This window comes from Molothrus aeneus, chromosome 17 (assembly GCF_037042795.1).
Source record: "Molothrus aeneus isolate 106 chromosome 17, BPBGC_Maene_1.0, whole genome shotgun sequence".
NCBI classification, from domain to species: domain Eukaryota; kingdom Metazoa; phylum Chordata; class Aves; order Passeriformes; family Icteridae; genus Molothrus; species Molothrus aeneus.
Window position 1 is genome coordinate 6,953,825 of NC_089662.1, and position 25,462 is coordinate 6,979,286.

At 39.1% G+C, this 25,462-nt stretch overlaps 1 protein-coding gene across 5 annotated transcripts in view; it reads right to left on the minus strand.

Moving 5' to 3' along the window:
* ZMYND8 (zinc finger MYND-type containing 8) overlaps positions 1-22,627 on the minus strand; it is a 48,913-nt gene extending 26,286 nt beyond the window's left edge. For 3 of the 5 annotated variants that reach the window (XM_066561841.1, XM_066561840.1, XM_066561837.1), the window contains exons 1-3: positions 22,607-22,627; positions 12,665-12,735; positions 1,862-2,010 (exon numbers count right to left, since the gene is read on the minus strand). In XM_066561841.1, the coding sequence (XP_066417938.1) occupies positions 1,862-2,010; positions 12,665-12,735; positions 22,607-22,620 (234 nt within the window). In that variant the 5' untranslated portion in view covers positions 22,621-22,627. Of the gene's footprint in view, positions 1-1,861; positions 2,011-12,664; positions 12,736-17,634; positions 17,689-22,201; positions 22,383-22,606 lie in introns of those variants that run through there. The other 2 variants (XM_066561838.1, XM_066561839.1) reach the window with 2 other exon arrangements.
* Between the last annotated feature and the right edge of the window lie 2,835 nt (positions 22,628-25,462).

Consider the following 25,462-nt stretch of genomic DNA (forward strand, 5'->3'; position numbering starts at 1 on the left):
CCACAACATGTAGTACAAAGCTTTGTGCAACTGTAATTTTAGTAATGGTATCTTGAAATGTTCAAGCACTATAAAGCACTTTGTAACGTAGAATATTAAGTTAGAGGTTTCCAGGGAGGTTGTCATACCTCAAAACAGATTTATCAGTCAATCAGAACCACAGCTATCAGCTACATCACACTCAAACTCACCCTGAGAGCAAAACTAGAACCTGCATGCTCAGCTCACATCTGCTCAGCAGTAAAAGAACCTTTAAAAGCAGCTCCTGCTACCACAGAGAGCAGAGTTTGAACCTATTTAGACATGACAATCTTCAGGCATGCCCACTTCAAATTTGACATGCAAGACAACATTAAATGAAAAGCAGCTTGTAAAAGCTAAACAGAACTAAACAGATGATATTTTCTTGCTAACTTGTAATAAGCACACCAAAATAAGCAAGTCTGATAGGTTTTCTTCATTAGATACACAACTTTATTCTATCCTGTACAGGTCTGAGATACCTGGAAAACAGAAAAGTATTTACCAAGGGGAATTTATCAAGTTCAACAACTGCAACTACGTTTTCACATATATTTTCAAATGCAGGAAGAAAAAGTGGAAATTAATACCCAAGGATTCAATTCCACTGTTTGCAAAATTATCTCTGCACTGCACAGTTACAAGCTCAGACTTGATAGGGGCAGTATCTGCCCATAAAACGTCCAAGATGTAAAGGAATAAACCCAGGCTGCAGTGAAGCTCAGCAAATGCCAAACTGAGCCCAGTGCACCTCCACATGATACAGTTACATCTCCTGGTTATCCTGAAATAAAATACAATTTATACTGAGTTTTAAGGCCTGATTTATTAACAGCTTTTGTTCCAGGACAGCTGCAGTGAGTAGGAATTTCATTTTCTTTCTTCACCAATGCAATTGTACCAGGATAATGTGGATGCTCTTATGCCAGGAGAAAGCGCTTTGAACACTCAGAACTTAATCCTGTGTTTATATGACACTGGCAAAAAACCCTGTGACACAGAAATGCACTTTGAAAAATACACAGGTGTGTCATTAGTACATCAGGTGTGAAGTAATTTCAGTAAGACTGAAGACTACTTTCATGTAATCTACTCCAAGATGATACAGATGCTTTACAATATTTGCTATTCAATACAATTCATATAATTTTTCCATGTGCATCATACAATGAATCAGAAATTGTCCAAGTCTTGTGGAGTCAAGCTCTAAGAAGGACAACAAATGCTATCAATTCAGCATTCAGAAGACAGTAAAAATAAGGTTATAAGCATAAAGACTGAAAAGTCAGTGTGACTCTGATTTAACTAGTTTGGTAGGAGTGTACACTGCCTGGAAACTTTAAGGAAGGGGAGGAAATATACAGAGTACCAAGGTGGAGCTGACTAACGGGCAGCAGAAAAGGACTGCAAGCAGATGAGGAACTTCACTGACATTATGAGACCTTTCTTAATCTGGGTTATCACACTACTGACCATTTCCTGCTAATGGTGTTAATAAAAAACCAGCTACTGTTGGTTTTGTTATTGTTATTATTTATTGTTGTAATTATTCACAATAATTCTGTTCCAAATTGCATTTATTGGTTATACATGTTATTACCTTTATGAAAGCACTAAACAGGACACAGGTGGTCTTTTTCAACAGATGTAAAACAATAATCAAAGAGCATTCAAATTGAAATTACAATACCAACTTCTACCCCCACTGCATTCAAAAATTAATATCCATTCCTTAAGAGTACAAAAATGGAGCTTCCTTGAAGAAGACTGAGCTCCTGCTCAGCTATCTCTACATCCTCTATTTCATATTCTAGCATAATAAAACCATGGCTTCTCTTACCTGCTCTTTATTATTACTGTTCAATAGACCAGGCTTCTTTTTCTTTTTTATAGGACTTGTTGATGCATCTTGAGGTGAGTGGCCATTGGAGGAATGTGGAGGGCTGGGAAATTTCCGTTTTTGTGCTGCACGTTCAGCAGAGCCAGGATCTGTAACAGATGCAAACAATGTGGGTAAAGACTGCAAACTGATGAAAAATGCTTCAACAATGTTATGGTTTTGGTTTGTCATTCACACTCTTCAAAGATTTTTATTTCATCTTTTTAAAATAAGAGCATTTGCAACTTCATTCGCTCAGAAAAAAATTTCAGTAATCCCTAAAGAATACAAAATGCTCAGCTCTATTAAAAAGAACTTACTGCTATTTTTCAAAAGAAACAAGTACACAATCAGTTGCAAAGGACAGTCATAGAACAGTGACATGATTCTGACAAAATACAAGTGAAACTTCATCAGAGTTAGGTCAACAAGTTCATTTTTCCCTAAGCTTTTAATGCATGCAACAAAACAAAATTATACATAGAACCACAGGGATCAGAATTCAACAATATCATAAGAAAAACAACTGAACCATCCCCCTAATATTTAATTGGACAGAAAAAATTAAAAGCTGCAGTGGTTTTGGCTACTTTCTAAACAAATCTATGGAAAATATAGTGTTATATGATGACTTCTGATTGACCAAAAGTATGGTTAACATGTGTCAAGATAATATTTAGGGAAGCTATAAATAAATATGAAAAACACATGAAAATACAGGTGGAAGGACATATAACTGAAAGAGAGAAAACAAAAGTAGGAGTGTTTGCCCATCCTGTGTTTTACTACCCTACAAGAGCTACACCAGGCTAACAACATCTGGAATTTTAACAATTTCAACAATTCCAGAAGTGTCTGCCACTAATTCTGTAGGCACAGCAGACATATTACTGTCAGCTCCTAGAGAAACTCTTCTGTTGACATAAGCTATAAAATGCTGGCAAAATGTAGTAAACTGGTTTAAATAAACAAACAAAAACCTGTCATGTTTTGAGCTTTGACACTAAAACCTGTGACATTTTTCCCTTCCCACCCACCCTTCTCTTTTACACATACTGGCAGCATTTAGCACCAGTTATCTGCTGACATGCCTTGGCTGAAATCAATCAATACAATGTGCCTGAGACCATTATTGTTACTTGCTGTGTTTGGATTCAAACAAATCTGCCTCCTGCTCCATTTAGCCCCAAATTTAGATTGATTTGACAATACAAAGAGCTGCTATGTCACCTATATGTGTGAAAAATACAATGTCTGTTTCCTCCCCTCCTTAAGCAATTACACAATAAAAATGCCAACACAGTGCAAGTCTGCTGACAGCAAACTCAGAGGCTTTGTCAGTTGAGCTGATTATGCACAGAAGGTGGCAGAAGAACTCCTTGGGCTGGGATATGCTTCACATATCCCAAGAGAGATGTGTTAACCCAGCTATCCTGAAGAAACTGCAGCATCAGTGTCAGCTAAACCAAAGCTCACAACGAAATCAAAATGATCAAACCTGAAACCAAGCAAGCTCTGAATGCTATTTTTTCCATGAAAGTAGAATGGAGCTTTTTCAGCATGGGAGCTGTTTGCATTCAGAGTGACCCACAAAACACAGCATCATACCATGTCTTTTCTCATTTTTCCACCATCACATTAAGGTCTTTGTTTCTTTATTATTATTTAGAAACAATATCCTCAAAGGGGTCTCTAAACCCAAGTTTTTCACCAGCAAATAAAGCCATTGCTAAAGACATTTGGGCTTTTATTTCAAGACTGTACTTTAAACCAGGAGGAGAAATGGACAGTAGAGTTTTCTGCTCTTTGCCTTTATTTCTTACTCCCAGGCACAAAACTGCCACCGGTGGAGCACACCAGTTTCCAGAGTGTGAGGTTTACAAAGGAGCTGTGACACTGCACATTGTCTCATCTCTAAGTATGAAAATCACCAGTAAAGTTCCTGCCTCGTTCATGTGATCCGTTTCACTTTTAAATGTTGATTCTTTCCTTAACTATCTGATTTAGGGTCAGGAAAGTGTTAAACTGTTATTAGCTAAACCAGAACTGAATGTATTTCCAGTCACAGCCAAATCCAAGCTACAATTCAGGAGAAAAGGTGCTGATTCAATAATAATCTTATTAAATGGTCACACAAACATGTATGTTTGGTTAAGTAATTTCAAAAACTACTTAAAGTGATGTAATTTTCCTCCTTGGTTCAAGAAGCCTGAGTATACTGGGGATTTTCAAATCAACTAGTGGTGACTCACAGGCACCATACAAAAACTGACCTGAAATACACTTCCTTTTTTTTTTTTTCAGCTGGCAAGTTATTCAAATGCACAGAGGTTTTCTTGAGGCAATGTAACTGGAAAAATTAAGGAATAGACAGGAAAACAGCAATGCACAGGCACATTTTTTCAGATTTACTTGTGCTAGTGGAATAGGCCAGTGGCTGTAACTACCACAGTATGTTGCCAATTTACCAAACTGAGGGATCTGATAATATGAACAATCTTTTAATTCAGTTCAAGTAATGAAAGAATGGTAGCATCTTCTTAAATTGTTTGAGCTATGGTTTTCAATTCTAATTATGATAAAAAATTGCATTTTGTGTGAATTTCTTTCAGTGGGAATACCCTATTTAGCACAAACTGCTGCTTCTCCCTCCCTGGCTCTCCCAGCTTTGTGAGCAGAGTTCCTGAGTTGTGAGCCAGATCAAGAGACTGATCCCTGTTAAAACAATCTCTAAGGAGGAAAATTAATTTTTAATTTTGAATCATTTCCCTAGTGTAGGGTTACTTGAAAAAAAGCGAAACAAATCTGGGGGAAAGAACAAAAGAGACCAAACTTAAGCTGTGCAATAATTTGGTGACTATATCAGTTGCTTAAGGGGTGGATTCAAGTTTCTGCTCCACAAGGGAACAGCCAGAATTTGTATGATCTCTTCTATGATAAGTAAATATTTTTCAAAAAGTGTTCAACGAGCAAGAATGGTCTCACCTTAGGAAGGATCTCACCATGCCAGCTGGTCACCACTTGGCTTGTGATTGTGCAATTTCCCTCCTCCTACTGAACTCCCTCATACCCTGAGCATGTCACCCTCATCCAAACTTCTCACTGATAAACCAATTGTACTAAAAATATTAATTTTGCCAAGCAACCTTAGTCTGCTTATTTCTTGATTTTTTTTGTGTAATTTTGCTTTCTTAGCACCACTTTAAAAATGTGCTTCCACTCAAGTGAAAAAATAGACACCTGAAATAACTTTTGAAATTCTCATTAAAAGTTCCCTGGTTTTACATCACTAGGTTAGTATTAATTGGTCTGTGATGTTGGCAAGGTTGACAATAAGCACCTCTGAGTGCTCTTACAAATCCTTCACTGGGGAGCAGTGAGCTAACCTGAGCTTCACCTGAAGCTTAAATCTCTGTTTCTGTATGCCATCATGTGACTAAAGGATTAGTAACTACTGCTCCCAGGGGACAGACTAAAGAATACTTAAACCCTAAAGCAATTTCATTTCACACTTTATGACTGCTTTGTAAGTCCAACTTTATGTGATGGCAATGCATTTTGTAAGCAGATAACTACAGTAACAACTTACTATAGTTTAGCTTAAAAAAATTATAAAAACAAACAAAAGTGTATTATTTATGTCAGAGATCTTATCTTGCTGCAGCATATGGAACACAGACCACAACCAAATATTTTTATACTCTGTGTGTTGCAAAGTGCTGCACTGTAAACACTCCATAGCAGGGATCCCTGACAACTGAGAAGTCTCACTTTTCTCAGCAGAAGCAGGTGCCAGCTCAGAAAACCTGTAACAGTAGGATGTTGTTTTCTTTGCTTCTCCTGTGATATTTAAATGTAACTCTTCTTGAAAACAAGCACCATCAAGATGCCTTACTGCAAGAGCACAGCACAAACTGCTCAATACCACAGACTGACAGTGACACTCCCTTATGCCCTTCTTTCCATTCTTCTTTTTTTGTTATTTTTTCAATTTAAAAACTTAAGTTAAATGCAATCAAGGCAATTCCAGACTAAAACAATGGTAAAATCATGTCTACATATGTATTTCTAGACACCCCTTATATTTGGATTATTTTCTCTCCTAATAAAGCCTTAATGAGAGCTGAAACCTACACCTAAGTCATGGTTTCACAGCACCCTTCCACAAATAAAATTTGTTTCCTTTTTTTTTTCTTCAGCACTGTGGTTTGTTCACCCAGGAAGCAAGATGGTACGGAAAACTGATATGGGCTAAATCAACAACAACCCTAAAATTTAATTTCAGTTAAATCAGCAGAAGAACAATTCCCAGAGTTGGAAGTGCCAGTATAAGGGAAAGGGATGGAAATGTGACAGTGAAGGAGGGATGCTGGTGTGGCAGGGCTGGCTTAGACCAGGATATATTGCCTTAGCCTCCCATCCTCAATGCAATGGATAGCAAGGTAAATGAGAAAAGCCTGAGTAAATCAGATTTCCAGTAGACCATGATTTTCAAATTTAACCTCACAAACAAGATAGGCAAAAGCCTTCCCAGAAAGTGTGGAAATTGCAGGATAAAATCTGTTGTTGTGAGTGAAGAACTATCCTTCTCTGAGACTGTGTGGATGGGAAGAAAAGTTTTGCTTTTCAGAGTAAAGTGCAGACAATAAAAAAGAAAATCTTAACTATATCAAGTTTACTTTCATGAAGAGTATTACTTATTCAAATTCTGTACCTAATTTTCTTAAATTGTAGATATAAATCCTGTAAAAATGAGCTTCTTACTGCTTGGAGAAATGACTTCTGTTCTGGAAATTTTCAGAAAGTGAGAAGAGGGAAACTAAGAAACACATTTGCTTAAACAGTAACAACAACAAAAAATAAATTAAAAAATATTTTCAATAAGATTTGTGATAAAGATGGTAAGATTAGCAGTCATTTTAGTTCTCCAGGAGCCAGAAACAGCAATGTGTTTTTTCAGTGAAAGTACTATTTTAGCCTCACAGGAGACATCAGTAAACTAAGACTTAGTTACAACAAGTTTCCTGTGATCTAAGCAGGTTTTTGATATCTCAGTACAAATGGGTCAAATATGCAAAATTCTGAATAACATTTCTAACTAGAAACACAAACAATTGTTCCACATAAGACACTCAACAAAGTGTCACTAAAACTTTAATTCCCAATGCCATGCCATGCCTTTTATTATGGCACAAACAGATCTGCCAACATTTGGTGAACCAAATCAAAGAATTAAATTCAATAAAATGTAAAAAGCCAAAAATTTATTAAAAACACTTGCATGAAGAATTAATTCAATGGATTTAAGAAACAGCTATAAGAAGGCAGTCTGAGACAAGTATAAGAAAAGAAAGGTGACTGAAGATTGCTTAAGCTGTCATTACCCTGCAGAAATGTGCATCTATACCTTTAGAAGGAACAAAAAAAAAATATCACCTAGACTGTCACATCTCTTTACTCCTTCTCAAAATCTCTCAATACCTGTACTTTAAATGGCATGGAGTGTAATCAATGAAGAAATCTGACAGAAAATGTAGCAATACTAACTTGTCCCATTTGATAGAACAGGTTTCAATTAATAATTTAGACAAATTCCAGAACTGTGAAGCACTCCAGTTAAATTTATTATCCTGAATGGTTGTTAAAAGATTTCTGATTCTTCAAATCCATTACCTGTAATACTTTAGCAAATAAATAATCTTATATAAATAAATATAAATATCTTTAAAACTTGATAAAATCATGGATAAATCTGTTAGAACTTACACTCAACTTTGAGGAATTTTAATTTTCTGCCAGAGTTTTGAAACATGATGCAGTTGCAACCAACCACTAAAGCCCTGTTTACATTCCAGAAACTTCAACTGATCTAATTAACCCAGTCCAGTCACTTAATGCAATAAATAACAGAGGTCAGCCGTGGTTGTGTAAATTCTGATGAACTCCTACCACGTTACAGTTTTACACAAGTACAAAAAGACACTGTTAGTTGTTTCTTCACTGTAGGACTTGGGGAGATAAAGAAAAAGAAACACTTCCCAACAACTTGAAAGGTAAGAGCTGGAAGGCAAGGATAAGCTGGAGCCTGGCTGTGGGGGACTTGGTGTCCCAAGGCCCTCCTAAGGTGGGACTGCTGATAGCAAGGGCCCTGCTCTAGAGACAAAAGCCCAGGGCTGCACTTCTGCTCCCTGCAGGAGTCTCAGCTTCACACTGGAGTAAGAATCTCATCTCTGTGTGATTAAATACTTGGTATCACTACAAAGAAAGCTGATAGAGATGTACTATTATGAAACTGTTACAAAATGTGTCATGCATTCTCAGAATTCCATTTAATTAGTCATTTCTGTATTTATATTCACTTTATCTGAATATTTTACCACTGAGAGGAGCTCCTAAGATCAAAGCCTTTAACACAAACCTGAAAAAACCTCCAAACCTATAAATGTCAGAATTCTCCCCATTAAGCAGTAGGGCCCCAGTATATGATTTTATGCCAAGCTAAGACCATCTAATGACCAGCTCAGCTGTCCCTGCTGGGGCAAGGCTGCTCCCAGCAATGTCCAACATCTGCTCAACTCCCCAGTAATCTGGTTCAGGTAGAAAACAACCTCTCCACCCAAGTCCTAAGAGCTAGCAGAGGTGCAAAAGCAATGTAAGAGATGTATGACTGAGGATGGCAAGAAGAGAGTTAAAGAGCTCCTTTTGACTGGGCACTAAACAGGCAATGGCTCCAGTATCAGCTGAAATACATGAAAACCTACATGGAAATCCATCTGCCACCACAGCTTGCTACTGTTAGCAGCGAAGTTAAACTAGCAGAGAGGATTAAAAAAAATTCTTCCATGTAAACAGGAAGAAAACATCCAGTGGAGAGTTTATTCTGTCCAAAGAGAACAAGTACAAGCAGAGACAGAACTTGCACTGAAACCACAACCTGGAAATGCTTAGACATTTATCCAGAGACCTTGCAAGCCCCGTCTTGAAATATTTAATAAACAAGGTTAAAAAGTAGTCCATAAGGCTGGAGCAGAAATATAATAAGATGTATCTGCTGGACATGTTAATATATGATATACAAAGGACAAAATGTAATCATGTAATCCACAGCTCTCTCATTCACTAAAGAGCAATCCTCTGTTAACTCCATTTTCTGGTTTTGGATTTATTGGATTTTGGACTCCTGGTTTTGGATTCATTTCCCACTTCTAGTTCTAAAATGCCTCATGCTTTCTTGTTCTCATCAAGAGAGCAGTGTATTTTAAAACCTTGTTTTTAACAGGACTGCACATGCACAGCTTATAAGCAGATCTAAATTATAACTGCTAGAGTAACTCTACTCCTCTTTCCTGCCTTACCAGCTATCTGTCCCCACAGCTTTTTGGAGACAGGCACTCGTGTGTAACAGGAGGGTTAATCAGTTCATGATTCAGGCAAAATCTGGTACTACAAAAAATGATCAATTTTCTGCTAGATCAGCTGCTTGACACAGCTGACTGTGCAACAGCAGAAGCATTACAGCCAGCAAAGGAGAAGGGTAGAGAAATGCAGCTGAACATGTAGGACTCCATAGCCCTGACCAGCTACAGACTCACTTTAGCCATCACAATATAAAGTAAGAAGTGGCAGTGATGGCTTTCAGCTCTGCTTTCATTCCAGCCTGGCCCTGTCTAAATGCTTGCTAACAAAGCTCCACACTTCCTGCACCCAACTGGTGTATTCCTGGCTTCCCTCTTACACCACTTCTGGCAGCCCACCAAGCTGTTTCAGCACACTGAGCTAGTAGAAAACTGCTCATGTTCTATGGTTCAGTTAGTTTCCTGCCAGCTTAGGTATGGAAGGAAGTGGATAAAACTGCTGCACTGAGCAGTTTGACCAGCTCAGGCTGCTTTGAAACCACCACACTAGCTAGACCAACTCAAAGGCTGTGTTCAGACCCATGCTACAGGTTAGACAATACATGGTTTAGTTTAGCTTCAACTGAATTGCAACTGAATTACAGCAATTAAACTGCTTATACCAAAACAAGAATGTTCATGAGGAGGTCTGCATCAGGCTAATTGGTATTACAGCAATTAAATTTATTTCCCTACAACTTTCTTTAGACACAGCCTCAGATGAGCTGTACAAACCAAGCTGGGCAAGCAGGTTACAGACTTGCAGCACATCTGCTGCTCAAGGTCAAGGCTGAAGTTGTACAGTGCCATGGACTGATCTCCTGCACAGGCTTCTCACACATCAAAAAACCCAAACAAAGCACAAAGAGCTGCGTGCTCCCCACCAGATTCACCTAGATAGGGTCAACTTCCTGATCTATATCCTTTCCAAAACACACAAAGCAAAGCTCTGCACAAGCTAATTGCTGCAAGTGGAGACATTGCTGCCACCATCCCACCAGTTGAGAACTTTGCTGCACTTTTTCTGCCTTGCACAGAGCAGAATAACACTTTTGAAATTCTGGTTTGTGACTTCTCTGCTGCAGAAATACTTCACTGAACTATCAGAGAAGCTTGTTTCAGTCCCAATAACAGGAGTCCAGAAAGATTCATTACACCAGGCCTGCATTGTGGCCAGCTCTTGGAGATGACATTTATGATTCCTTCATTTTCTGTGAGAAACTGTCTTTTCAACTATTATAAAGTTATATCACTAATTTACATATTAGGTTGGGTATACAACAAAGAGAAATAGTTTACAGTTAAGTTTAAAGAGTTCTTTATATCCCACATTCTTCACTGGAAAAAATACAAGCCTGTAAGGGCTTGGAGGTGGGTGGTTGTTATTCCTGTCCTTGGAGTGGTGCTGGCAGGGGTTTTATCAACATACATGTTAAATTTAACAAACCAGCTAAAGCAAATCAGTATCTAGTTAAACAAATATCAGTTCCCTTATTATTAAAGTGATTCAACACTTGCTAAGTTTTATCTCTACTATGGTGATACAGAAATGCCATTTACATCACTCCCACTGCTATTTAAAGGACTAGGAGAAATTCTATGCATGGACCAGTGGCTTCCACACATTACAGCTTGGGTCAACCTAAACCAGCACTGTGGTGAGACATCAGCTGGTTCAGGGAGTCACAACAACAGTAAACAGTATGAAAACCTGAGTCTCTTTCTGCCAGGTGAAATCCCTCTGAACTGACCACTTCTAATTGCTAAGAGCCCACAGTGTAAGGGAAGCTGCAAGATCATGTGTGTGAGAAGGCTGGGACATGACAGACTGAGCTCTTCAATAACCAAGATATTAAAGCAGCTCACTGTCCTAAAAAGCTTCACCTTAACCCTACTAAACAAAAAGCAAAAAGTTTTCTGTGGGCTTAATTGACTGAAACAACATGAGGTCAGGGCAGCACTAGAACTACCATGAGGAAATGGAAACTCTTTGTATGGCCCATACACCTGTTTGTGGCTGATTAAAGCACCAGAACCAAAGTGTAAACATCTACATAAGTATATATCAGATTTTTAAGTGTCTTTTAGACATTAATTAGAGTGACATAAGTAATGGTTTAGCTCAGTTAAGGCACGAGGAACTCTTATTAGTACTAGAAAGTGGGCCAGTGTTTCTAAGGAGAAATAAAGATGAGATTTCATGGGCAGCTAAATGTATCTAACAACCTCCATTGTCTGTTATACCAAGTTCTTATGTTATCAGACTCTTTCACAAACAAACTGGTCACTACAACAGCAGAAAAATGTTTCAGCTTTTAAGTTGGTTAGAAAGTTCAAGTGGCTGGGATGTGACAAGCGCCACAGAGGAAGTAACTGGTGGGGTGCAGAGCTGGGAGCTCACCCCAGCCAGTAGCAATCATTAAAACAACAAAAACATTTACTTTCTGCTGGCTTAGAAAACTGAAATACAAAGAAAAGTAAATATTGAAAGCAGTCCAGTGGTGGAGACTGACATACAAGATCAGAAGGAGAGAAGGGAGAAAAAGCCAGGGAGAAGGGACAAAAGGAGCTCATCTATCTCTTCTGAGGTGTCAGATCTCATGTACTACCTCACCTCACCACACCATGAGAACTGAAACAAGAAATTTACTGTTAGTACAAATAAGACCTGAATCCAATTTTATAACCACGTTATGCAGCCAAGCTTCCTCATTAGAAAACATGCAGATGATCTGTGCCATGCCTTCAAGACAATCCCACCTGCACTTTCAGAGTTAAGCAGACTTGGGAGCCCTGCTGTAGGAATGTGAAGAGTAACTGAGTATGTGCCAGAACTTTAAAAGGATGGTAGTAAATATTGCTGCTGTTTTAGAGAAATGGCTTTCAGGTAAACTCAGCTGCAAGTACAAAAGGAGATGGACAGGAATGAATGTCCATGAAATGCATACTGCTCAGGGGACTCATTTCTGTGGAAACAGAAATGCTACTGTGATTCTTTATTCTTAGAAAAAGAAGAATTCATTACAGTAGGAAATACTGCCTTAATAGTTTTGCTGCTACTACTACTTTCTCCTGTCTTGCCAATCTAGAAGTACTATTTTAAAGGAAGCCATGATAAGTGATTGCTGTTTTTTGGTTATTTAACCTTAGTTATTGATAAACCTGAAATATTTGCGTGTGTAGAGTCAATACATAATGAAAACCAAGAAAAAATTAAAACACTTCCTAACATACACAAGTCATTGTAAAAAATACAGTGAATCTTGAGTCTCCCCTCAAGAGTAGCTTTGTGGTAGATGACACATCTTCACCACCCTGGTTTATAAATAATTGTGTTGTAGAACCTAATTGAAATATTCCTCCTACTCACCTTTGGATCGAGTGGAGATGTCCATCCCCTCCACCACCTCCTGCTCTGCCTTTATTTCCTCTTCAGCCAAGCTGCAGGATTCAAAAAGGTGAATTAGAATACTTTATGGACTGTATTAATCCCATGACTAATTTCTATCCATTAAGTTCAACCCAACACTGTCAAACACAACTACATTAAAATTTCTGATGGAATGAAAGGTTTGCTGTTTGCCAGAACTGCATTTGATACATTGATCAAACCACAGTGAGAAACAATCCAGGTACACACGTATGCTGCAAGTTACCAAGCACAAAAATTACATTTTTGTACCAAAGACAGTCCTGTAATATGTACTGAAGATTATGGCAATGTATGTGTGAACTATGTGCGTGTGACAGACAAACAGGAATTCTGTTCCTTGCAGCTTCTAATCTCAGATAAAGCATGTGGACAGATGCCAGCCAACATTTAAATGCTCATCAGCCTTCGTGGACAGATTAGCTGAAGTAACAGACTTAGCAACACAGAATAACTTGCAAAATTAGAAGGTAAAATGTAATTTTTAAAACAAATAAAAAATTTTGAGTATTTTGAACTAGACTGTATAACAGAAAACTGAATATTTACAATTTATTGACAATACAATTCCACCAATTATTAACTGTAAAGAGTAAACAGTATAGAGTTGTTACCATTCAATCTTACACAGCCACTTTTCATTTGCTCCAGACAGGATGAAACTATTACAAAGTACATCTGACTTGTGATATCCTACTTGTGATATTCTAAGTGATGCCATTCAAGAAAACAACTCAATCAATTTGGCTTGTTAAGTCACTTTGGGGAAGGAAGATGGAAGGGAGAGGAAAAATGAACATAATGAACACAGAGTTACAGAGCAGTTTTGAAGATGTGACTACCCTAGATGAAAGGCAAAAGAAAACACAGGAGGTTGAAGCAAACCCTAATTCAAAATGGAGACAAATGGGGTTCTGGAGCTTCAGGCAGGTATTGCAGTGTCCACCAGAGCACAGCAGCCATGAGGGATGTAGATCCTCTCCTGTACAGGGACAATTTACCCTTCAGTCTGTTCATGGCAGTTGTTGCTGATAACAGTTTGCACTGATATGGCAGATTATGAATTTCTGCTGTTATGGAGTCGGCTGAGGTTCAGCCACCCCAGCTCCAGGGACAGGGCCAAGAGGGCAGCTGGAGACCTTTGGCTCAGCCACTGGGTATAAATCTGCCTGAGATATCTCATCAGAGCTCGGATGCAACAGTGAGGACTTGGTTACATTTACACCAGAGAAACTCTTCAGCCTGACAAACAGTTTATATTAGCAGGAGTTTTGTTACGGGTAGAAGTTAAAAGAGATTCCTTAACAAAGTAAAACTTAACTCCAGAAGGTGTTTTTAGTTTGCTGTTTGACAAAACTACTTTTAATCAACTGTGAGCTACTGGGGAGCTGGGTTGCAATTCCTTTCACAGTTCTAAACAGTACAGTTATGTCAGCAGAAATTTTATATACAAATCAACCAATAGATGGAAAACCCAAAGCTGAGAAGCACCCCAAATGCCAGAAATCATTATTCTTTGTCATAAGCTCTTTAAAGTCACAAAACACTGAAGGGAAGTTCTATTCTACCAGCATCTACCTCCCAGCTCATGGACTACCCTGATCATTTCAGGAGCAAGTCAAGGCACCCATGGGACCAGAATTATGGTAAATGTGTAGCACAGTTGACTGTAACACAATGCTTCTCAGATTTATTTTGCATGGGCAGATTAAATGCACAACACAGCCAACCATACTACAATGCTCACACATTTACTATGCATGGGCAGATCAATTATTCTGCACATTTGTTACACCCTTTCCCAGGAGCCTCAGCATAGAGGAGCTGGCAGTGGCCTGCAGACACCAAAACATTTCATGCACCACTTGCCTTTGCCTGCTCCTCTCCTAAGCAAAGGGAAGGGATGGGCTCATGGGATGGGTGCATTGTTCTCTTCCAATGCTGCATTGGAGGTTTTTCCTTCCCCTTCCTCTTTATAAAATCCTATTTCAACATTGCCAAACTGTAACAAACCCCTTATTTTTAAAACATCATGAATATGTGACCAGTAATGCATACAGGTAAATATATATTCATATCCAGTATTTCTGTAAGACTGGAGTAATCTGGCAGTGCACATTAACTGCTTTAAAATACAGGTCCAGTTCCAGACACAGACTAGGACATACAAGGCTTTACAAGACTCAGGTTGAACACTTATGCTCATTTTACATAGGCTGCTACTAAAAGGAATAGTTTCCCCAATCCTTAACTTCTTGTTCCAGAAATGATGACCATTTTATCCAAATCAGTTCTGGAATGTAACTCACTGTGCAGCTGGACATGCAGAAAATGGGAGAACCACACAGGGAGAAAAGGGCAGCTTTTAGCAGCTCACATCTAAGTTACATTAAAGCAATCATAATATTCCAGACTCATCCAAATCTATCAGGTCATTTTGTTTAAAACAACCTCAGGGGAACATGGTACAACATGAAAGACACAGTAGTTGGCACAAATCATTATTACAATCCAGAGAGTTGTGTGTGAATCCTGGCTGAGAAATGGGAGTGATGGATCCATATGGGGACACCATAGCAGAAACTGCTCCCACCTCCCTGACCAAAGCACCAGGAGATGTTTCAGACTCAGGGAGGATGTTCTGGGCCCCCGGGCCCAAAGCCAGCACTGCAGGGGGTTACAGGGCAGGACTCCGAGCCATTAGTGACAGCACTGCAGGGGGTTTTCAGCTCAGGATGTGTTCAGCTCATGTAACGAGCCTAATTTAGGAAACTGAGTCAGTTTCCTCCATCACCCTTTAAAGTGCTCTCACCCTTTAAAGTGCTCTCGCAATAGTGCCATAAACAAGAAAAAAAATCTTCAGAAACACTTGTAAGGTGAACAATGTATCTTGCAAAACCTTGATACAAAGAATCATGGAATGATACAACGGCTTGCCTTGGACAGGACCTTAAGATGATTTAGCACCAAACCCCTGCCATGGGCAGGGATGCACACATCACATAAAGGATGCCTGAAAACAGCCTTCCCAAAGATTTTAACTATAAATGAGCAGTCAAAACTGCATTCTCCACTTGATAGCAAGGTTCTCCACTTTCCTCAGCAATGGAGGAGCACATTTCCCTATACTCACACAAAATCCTGCAATTACCTACTACACTATGAAACCTGAGCCTCAGAGGAACAGAGCCATCTCCAGATTCTCTGCAATTAATTAATCTTTTAAGGGCACAAACATTTCAGTATATAAGAAAACCACAGAGACTGTTCTGAGAAAAAAAAATCCCAATGTTGGAGAGGAACAGTTAAATAAAAGTTGTTAGACACAGCTATAAAAGACACTGAACATTTACAGCTCTTCAAAAGCATCTCCCATTGCTTTATTTGCTGTAATGTATAATGACTTCCACAGCATGACATTGTTGGAATGTTGTCAGTGATGACTGCAGTGGTCATCTTTGAGATTCAAGTTTATACATACCAGCAATTCATAGCAAGTTTACAGTAACTTTTTTAAAGCTGACATCTTTTCGCCTTTGCATGCTCCACCAATACAAGGAAAATTCTGAAAATGCTTTATAAAGCGCAAACTTCCAAATGCAGATATTAGTAAAAGATTTCCAATTAAATAATTCAATAAAAACAGGTTCTTAATCAGTTACCTTAGTACTACCCACAATAAAATAAAAGGAAAATTAAGACCAGCAGCAAAATAATTAAAGATAAGTATCTTATTCCATGGAAACAATTACTGTGTGGTCAAGTAGACTATTCTAGAGAGTTTTATTTTGAGAATTCAGTTTTGCAAGGCTCAGAGCAGCTATTTCAGCCAGCATGTGTTACTGTCATGCATGTATGAATGGGATGCTCTGAGGCTGCAGATCAGAAATGATACTGGAATATACTCAGTTAAGTACCTAAATGAATACACAAATAGCTTATGTAATTTTGAAAGCTACTCTTATTTCCTCATTAAGATGAATGAACACAGAGAAACACGTTTTAAGAACACAACTGAAATTTAAGCTTTGCCAGTTTCCCTGTCAAATGACCAGAAAACCAATTAATCATTTAAAACTTCCCTACTCATATTGACAAAACTTGCAACAACAACAACAAAAGTTTGTTTTCCAAAATGTTAAGCTAATTAGTTTCAAACAAACTAGCTTAGCATGTCTGAATAAGGGTAGAAGGGGTGGAGGTTATTCCTTTGGAGAGAGTTGGGCACAGAAAGAAAAAAAAAAGATTGCAAACATACAAGATTTATTGTTACTTAGGTAAAAATGGAAAAATAACTCAGCTGCCTATTTTTTAAATATTTTCTCAATCAAACTGAAAAGAGGGTGGGGTTTTTCAATATAAAATTCAGGCTTTCAAATTTCACATCCCTGAATTATATACTGACTTTTCTGTTTAGGAAAATCATTCCTTTACTAATAGTAGTACTTACCTGAGAAAATGTACATATACAAGAATATATAAGCTGCTCTAATCCATAGTAACTACAAAGAGCAATTAAAAGTTGCAGATGAACTACTGCACCTTGACATTTAACCAAGAAAAACTGACAGATATGGAAAACCACTCGAAACAGCTAATGCCCACATACACAATCCAGATCTACATCAGGGAATAACACATGAATTTCAGATCAAGAACTACATATTTCTGGAATTCATTTTTCCTTTTAATTAACAGAAAACAAAACAAATCTGATTAAAGACTATAAGCACTAAAACTGAATTTTATCTTTAAGATTATTCCTGCCTATCATGCATCACATTTGTGAGCAGCAATTCTAAATAATGATTCCAAAAAAAAAAAAACTGCATTCAATAAAAGATTTAAAACCAAAAACCACTATTTGCATGCCATTGCTGAATAAATAGCAGCTTTGTATGAGCACTCACCTATAACAGTCTCTTACTCATCGGTAGCTATGCTATTTATGCAGGGCTCTTAAAATGGCGTCTGCCAGCACTGCACTGCCTCACTCCTGCTCTGGAGCTAAAATGGTAGCACTTTGTTCAATACCAGCAGCTCCTGTTTACACAGCAGGGCAAGATTCAAAGCCAGCATCTAAATATCAGAAATGGTAAAGAAGGACCAAAGGACACCTGACATCCGAATGTTTAACTAAAAAGGCACAAGATAGGGAGATTTGTGAAGTCACAGGTTACTAAGGAAATCACTCAATTTTAGCTTCACCCTCCAGTGTGAGCACCTCATGTTTTGCATTTCCTTTTGCAGAATTCCCTGCAAAGTGCTCCATGAGTATTAAGTAAATAAGACTGTATTAAGTAATTAATTTACACAAAAGGCTCATTCAGATATCTATGTACAGCAATGTTTAAGCTGATTACCTGTGATAACAAGCAAAATAACTATTTTTCATTTAAAGAACATTTCAGTTCTTTTTAAAACCTTACTCTTATTCGGTGTCCATTTAAAATAGCTGCACAAAAGAGAAAAATCAGGGGAGGGAGGGGGATCCTTGGTGCCACACAGTCATCTTTAAGTCTATAAACTATACAGCTGAGGCCCAAGCAAGGCAACCAAATAGCTACAGATTTTAGATGCTACAAATATAATTTGAGAACAATCATGCTTGAAAGTAAAGGTTTATATCAGCTGAATTAAGAATGGTAACAACCTTTTACAGCATGGTTTTAACCTCACAGTGTGAAACAGATGCTCTGACAACAGGCAATAAAGGGTTAACATGAGAATGACAGACAACTACCAAATACATGAAACTCACTTCCTATGTAGCTTTGGCTAAATTAGTCTTTAACCCATGAACACAAGACATGTTTATTAACAAATGTATTGAAATTACTTTCTGAATACAATTTAAAGGGCCAAGCTTGATGGCCTACTGCTGGTTTCCAGTCTGCAGACCCCTCCAAGCCAGTGTGCCACCACAAAGGGGTTTCCAGACAATAACCAAGTAAATCAAACCTAGTCTAACAGACTTAAAGTCACTCTAATGGGATTCATGTGCCCATGGGAAAAATACTGGGGATCCACAAATAACAAAATTTGAAAACTGCTGTCTACTCCATTTCATATCGGCATAGGTTTTGTTCAACTTTCAAGATATTTAGGAAATTCAAATTAATACCTGAATTTCAGACAGAAGAGAGCTTCTACTGAGATTTATCTCCCTTTAACTAATTATGCTGGAGTAGTACCACCACTCTGGAAAACTGACCACCAGCTATCCTTTTCAGCTACTGGATCCACAGTAGCTGGGAAGTGATACAACACAATCCACTGGAAAGCAAGGCAGAACAGGAGAAACAAAGCAACAAAACCAGAAACAAAACAAAACAACAACAAAAACCTCAAGCAAAAGTGATCACAAAATGGAAGACAGCTCAGGAAGATGAGCCGGTTGAAGTTTGTGGACAAGATATGAAGGGCTAAATTTGTAATGTAATCTATCTATTTCTGCTTTTTGAGCATGAAGTTCCTTTCATTACATGCTCCCTTAGTAGCAACGTAGGTTTTCTGCTACATTTCATACTCCTACCTACTGCGAGGGGGGGTGACTGTTACATTTGGAGTGGTTTATACTCTGCATTTTTTTCATTTCCAATATGTTAAGTAGTGTCATTTGTTTAAAGAAATTACTCAGCTTTTCCCTAGCACTATTTAGCTTCCAAGTAAAACAGTTTGCCTGCAAAGAATGAAAAAGGCATGTAGCTTTTAAAAAGCTACTGTTTTCACCATGATTTATAATCCAGATCACTCCTTTGTTTTCCCCCCACTCCATTCTTTGTCCAGTTAATTACAAAAGTAACTGGATGTTGGCACTAAATAATAATGCCTAATCATATTCATCCCGGGCAATTCAAATTACTCTCTAGTAGCCAGAAAACTTACAGTGTAATTATACGATTAACTGCTAGTTATAATCAGAATAATGGCCATTTGCTCCAAGCTGAATAAACCTCAGCTGCATTGCTTCATACATGTCCTGTCTAATTGTGATTGTAACAAGATCCAGGCCAGTAAAATCTTGGGGGGAAAGCATACGTGCTTTTTCCCTGCATCTGTCACTTAAAACAAAAACCCACATTCCATCTGTCCTGAGCAGAAAAAAACCAGCTTATTACGCAACCTAGGGAAGCGAGTGCTAACACTGTACCTTGACAAAGCACCAAAAAATGTATACATCTGAAATCCTTCAGCCTGGCTGAATTTGCTTTGCTTAGATGGAACAAAGATGGCAGAAATTTCCAGAAGGCCTCTCTCAGCCCTGCCACTGCAATTGTCAATCTTTAACCTGCCTGCTGCGGCAATTGGCTCCGGCACTGGCGGAGCAGCGCCATTGGGCTGAGCCGAGGCACAACGCTGCTGTCTCTACCTTGCCTCAGACATCTTGCTGCAATGCAGACATTTGTTTTTTGTGAACTATAAAAGAATTACACTCCAGTGGTTGAAAATAGTGAACTTTTAACAGACTCACGATGCTCCGTTTCATTACATGCACGAGGGCAGCTCACACAAATGCGCTTCACTGTCAGCAGCGTGTCTGGAGGTGCAGATTTGAAACAGATCCTGGTTTAACAAAACCTGTGGGAGCCATTTTAATACAAGCTTTCTGATTGCAGATCACTTACCCCTGCTTCCTCACATTAAACAAATATTATGTTGTTCACCCTTAAAGGCTGAAAGTAAACTGTTCACATGTATAAACTACTACCAGGAAAATTGTGTCCAAATGTAATTTCTATTTTTTAGCAACTGAAGAACAAAAACCAGAATAACTTCTTAGCTATGTCAGCACTTTCATGTATGCTGAAAAATGCATTAAAATTGCATACAGAAATACTATCACATGAAATTCAGTGGTACCCCAGCAGTATTTCAGGTTTCAAATTGAACTAGACATTCTTATAATCAAATCCTAGGGGATTGGGGGGGTGGGGGGGGGGAACATTGATGGGTGAGGGGGGGAAGGAAAGCTTTTAGCCAAAGTGAGATAGTCAAAATAAGATACTCATACTGGTAAACAAATAGCCAGAGGTAAACTGCTATGTTAAAAGAACATTACCAAATATATGGCAAGGGTCTATAAAAGTTTGCATGCCCTGTGCCTCAGCACAGTCATTTATTTGCAAAGCCAGACAAGCTTTCAGTTTTTCCTAAAATAACGAATGTGTATGGACTGTTAAAACAAGTGCAAAAATTACATTAAAAGCACAAAAGAGCATCCTTCCTCTGCTTTTGTAACAGCCCTGCTGATCACTGAAAAACAGCTTGCTCAAACAAGCATGCAGGCGCTACAATTAAAATGTTTATAAAGAGCACAAAATGTTTCTAAATTAGTTATAAACCAAGCAAGCTTATCTGAGGTTATACTTTGTATAGTATCAGAAACATATGCTCATTAAGTGTTATTTACTTTACTTCATAAGGTCACTTCATTGCTGAGCACTAGCACTTTCATCACACCCGAAAAGCCCAAGGAACGGTGAAAACGCACTTTACCCTGCAAACATGGCAATTAATGATCTAGGAACAAATAGCAAGTAGAATATTTTTCACTGGCCTAAGGTAAACAGGAAGTAAAAGCTTCAAAATTTAGAGACAAATTATCAGAAAAACAGTGCATTCAAATAGAGCAGTTTACATGTACAAGTCCCTTAAAATGGACGCTAAGCAAATCTGATCTTTTATATGACTAACCACTAACATCACTTCATCTACTGCACTGACTGACCCAGTAAAAACAAAATGTTTGGAAAAGTATTAAAAATGTTCAGAGAGTAGCATGCTGCTTACTTACCAACTGTTCAAGCACCCATCTCATTTTTCCAGTTAAGGAGATACAACAGGCTGGCAAATTTGGGAATTGATCAAAAAGGAATTTCTTGAAATAATTACGTAGCATTTAACCAAAAGTTAAAAAAATAAAAGGGAAAAAAAACCCCCAAGAACGAACAACATGTACTACTGTCATGAACCACACATGATTTTATATCTTCTGGACTCCACAACACAGAACTGTGGCTGATACAATGTAAAACAAAAAGGCACAGATAAAAGTTGCATTAGTTTATTTGAACTATGCAAAACAAGAAAGCTAACAGTTCAAAAACATTTTCCATAAAGCATCAGATTTGTAAACAGATGCACTGCTGCGTTTTACTGAGCAGCACTCCATTTCCAAAATCTGCAGCATAAAAACTCCCTTTTAAAGGAACAAAATATTAACCATACATTGTCCCTCGGAAAGAGAAAACCGTTGTATTAACTACTCCTGCAAGAAAAAAGGTTCAATAATCATTTTAAGTTAAGATAAGCTGCATAAAAAACATGATGCAACAGCACACCACCACCTAGGCCCAATATCTACAATCTGCCATTAGCACTTTTTGCTGATGCCTAGGTTTTCAAAAATCCCATATTTTCTCAGAGATAACTTATCTTAGCTGTTCCATTCACTGTTTAGAAAGGTAAACTTGCCTGTTCCTCTGTCTGCCATTATCCCTGCTTGACTCCCTGTAGGGCAGTTAAATGCATCTGCTCCCTAGCTTCCATTTTCTCTCCAGCAGGCATGTGACACAACAGACAATAGTGCTGGCAAACTGCTCAGAGACACAAACCTCCTTTGGAATACCAGGATCTTGATAAACTCTAAAAACACCATCCTCCTGTGAAGAAGTAGGCATGCCAAGGCTTTGCCAGACTGTAAAATAAAGCTGTGGCTAATGGCTACTAACCATGTGACCCAAGAAAGCAAATTTAAACAGTTCCAACTTAATATAAGTGCTGTGGTGTGAGTTTTGCACGAGAAATCACAGAGAATCACACTCTCAACCCACAACTCATAGGTCTTAGAGAAAAAGCAATGTAAAAAGCAAGGCTTACCTCTGTGGATGCATTGTTAACACAGTGTTATGTCAATACTTATAAAACATGGAGGACAGGCTCTCAGTACTCGGGCAGGGAGGGCTTGGCACTTGGGCTTGATGATCTGTCTTCCCCATGAAAGCCGCCCCCGGATTGGCTGCCCCGGCAAATCCGCATGTAAAGCGCCGGGGGATTGGCTGAGACACTTCCTGAGCGATTATCTTTGTGCGGCTCCGGGAGCAGGAGCCATCCCGGGCTCGGAGCAGGCCGGCGCGCTAGGCCCGGCTGCGCTCGCCACCGCCGGCCTGGCCCCGGCCCGGCCCCGGCCCCGCGCTGCCCGCCTCGGGTAAGGGCCAGCACACCGCCGGCCCCGGCAAATGGGCCCCAGCGCGCCGTTTGTTGAAGGCAGCTGGGTGTTCTAAACGCGAAGGAGGCACAGTTTGCCCAGGTCGCAGGAGCTGTTCTTTTGTTTGCTCGGAAAGCGAAATTCGCTTGGCTGGGGCTCTGCTGGCCGGGAAAGCGAGGCCACAGGCAGAGAGCAAAACTTACCGAAAGTGCATGTGCACAGGAGGGACTGGAATTAATGACTCAGGATTCAGAGAAGGGTTCTCCTGCTCCAGAATTAAAATATATGAACGTGCAGCAGAGCAACCATGTACCTACAGTGTGATTTCTTTAGATACCACGGTATGCTGAGTCTTAATAGGAAAAATGAGCCTTAAACAGAAACACTCCTGTCTCCTTTCCCCCAAAAGCATTCCAGAATTGAAACCGCTTCATCACAGAGCATTGCTGCCGCTCGGTGCAGGCCCTCCCTGCGTTCAAAATGCTGCAGAGCAAAACTAAAAATATCCATGTCACCCCAGACCCTGAGCTCTCCAGTCCCCCCCGGCCCCCACCTTTCGGCCTGGCCGGGCTGTTACACACACACAAACTGACTGACTGACTTCCTTAGGAGCGGCTGCAACTGCAGCTTCCTGTCCGTTAACCCTCTAGCACTGGGTGCCTTTTGAGATGCAGCACAGGCCCTGGAAACACTGATTTCTCTACGTGGCAATCAGTCTGCCCCCCCATGAAAACATTCACAGAGCCTTTCAGATGGTTTTGCTTTACCTTTTTTTTTTTTTTTTTTTTTTTTTATGTCCTGCGAAAATGCTGCAAATGAGACAATGAGAAGGCAGGGTGTAAGCAGTCGATTTGATCTTGGGCCAATTTCCAAGGTTTTGATTAAAAAATGCGATTCCGTTCTTTTCCCTAATGCAGTGAAAGTGGGAGGATTTATCGTTATGCCAAGAAGGAAGTCTTAACTCCAGATGAAGATCTTAAAGGTTAAAGTTTTAGAAAGCCTTTGTTTATTGTTCAAAATTTTGCATCTGTGTTATATAGCTCTGTATTATCATTCTGTAGCCATGAAGATTGCAATGCAAATTGCAGATGAAAGGGTGATTCTGAACTATATTGAAATATATTGAATATCAAATAAGTATTTATTAAACAAAAGAGAAAAAAAACAAACAAAAAAAAAACAAGGGAAGGTGTAGAGGGAGACACTTAACATTGAAACAATAATTATTAAATAATGAGATAGAATAACCAAAGAAAAATAAGCATTCTTCCAGTACAACATGCAGGATCTCAGATTGTGCAAAACCAACTACAAAAAGCCCTCTTCCATAAATCTACAACAGTTGCAAAGAGAATATGCACGTCACGTTTAGTCGAGTGCTAATAATCCCAGAAACAATCACCACAACAAAACCTAGTGCCCTCCCTTACCTCCATACAGCACCTCTCACGATATAACTACTTTACCACACAAACCTCACTGCCTGAGAGCTGACGTGACTCATAACTGTGCCACTCAGTAAAATTAGTCATCCTGCTCTGCATTGTCCCATTCTGCATTCAGATTATTCCTTGAGATAGCATTGTCACAGGGAGCTGCCACAGCAGCCCATGGCTGTGCTTACACTTCTGTGTCTCTGCATTTCAGGCTGCAACAGCAGATTAACAGCCCAGAGTATAAATTATCGTCTCATAAGGAATTCTGGAGTCCCTGCTGGAAGCATTTTCTCTTTTTGGATTTTGCAATGTTTTTCAGGGCAGGGAGCAGGAAGGCTCGTGGATACACTGACCGTTTGTTCTGTTTTAGGCATGAGCAGAAACTGGGGAGAGTGCTGCTATAAAGGGAATCATACAGCCCACTACAGCAGCAGGAACACACTGGAAATTCATGACATTCAGTGAATACTTGCATCAGTTTCAACAGTGCAAACCATTCAAGATAGATTTCTTTTTAATTGAACACCTAAAGGCCTATGTTGCTCAGAGATATAACCCCCAGCACACAAACATCCAAATTTTGATTCCCCTAAGCAGTAAATGTGAGGATTGTCAGCCATTAACATTTATGCTCATTGTGTGACTGCTCTGCTTGAATATTATTCTCTTAAAAAAAAAAAATCCTAATCCCCATGAAGAACAGCATAAGAACAAAACTGAATACACAGAATTTGTCAATGCTTTGTGCTAACCCAGCCCCGACTCCGGGAATGTTGTAATGCTGATGGTGCCTGGGAACGATGCCAAGCTGACACACTTGGGCCTATCAGACAGAATGAGCACACAGAGAGGCAACAGCAGCCTTAGGAAAGGCCTAAGGCCCCTCTCGATTCAAGGAAGCAAAAATGCAAAAGAAAAATTTATAAACCTGCAGTCATTAGCAGGAACAAAACTGTGGGAAGCACATCAGACACATATAGCATGTATATTCAGCCACTCGGCTACTCTGCTCAAAAAGACAAAAGAATTCTGTCAGGAATCAAAAGGGAAGCTTGAGATATATTTATCTTTATTCTCTTGTCCTCATGCTTA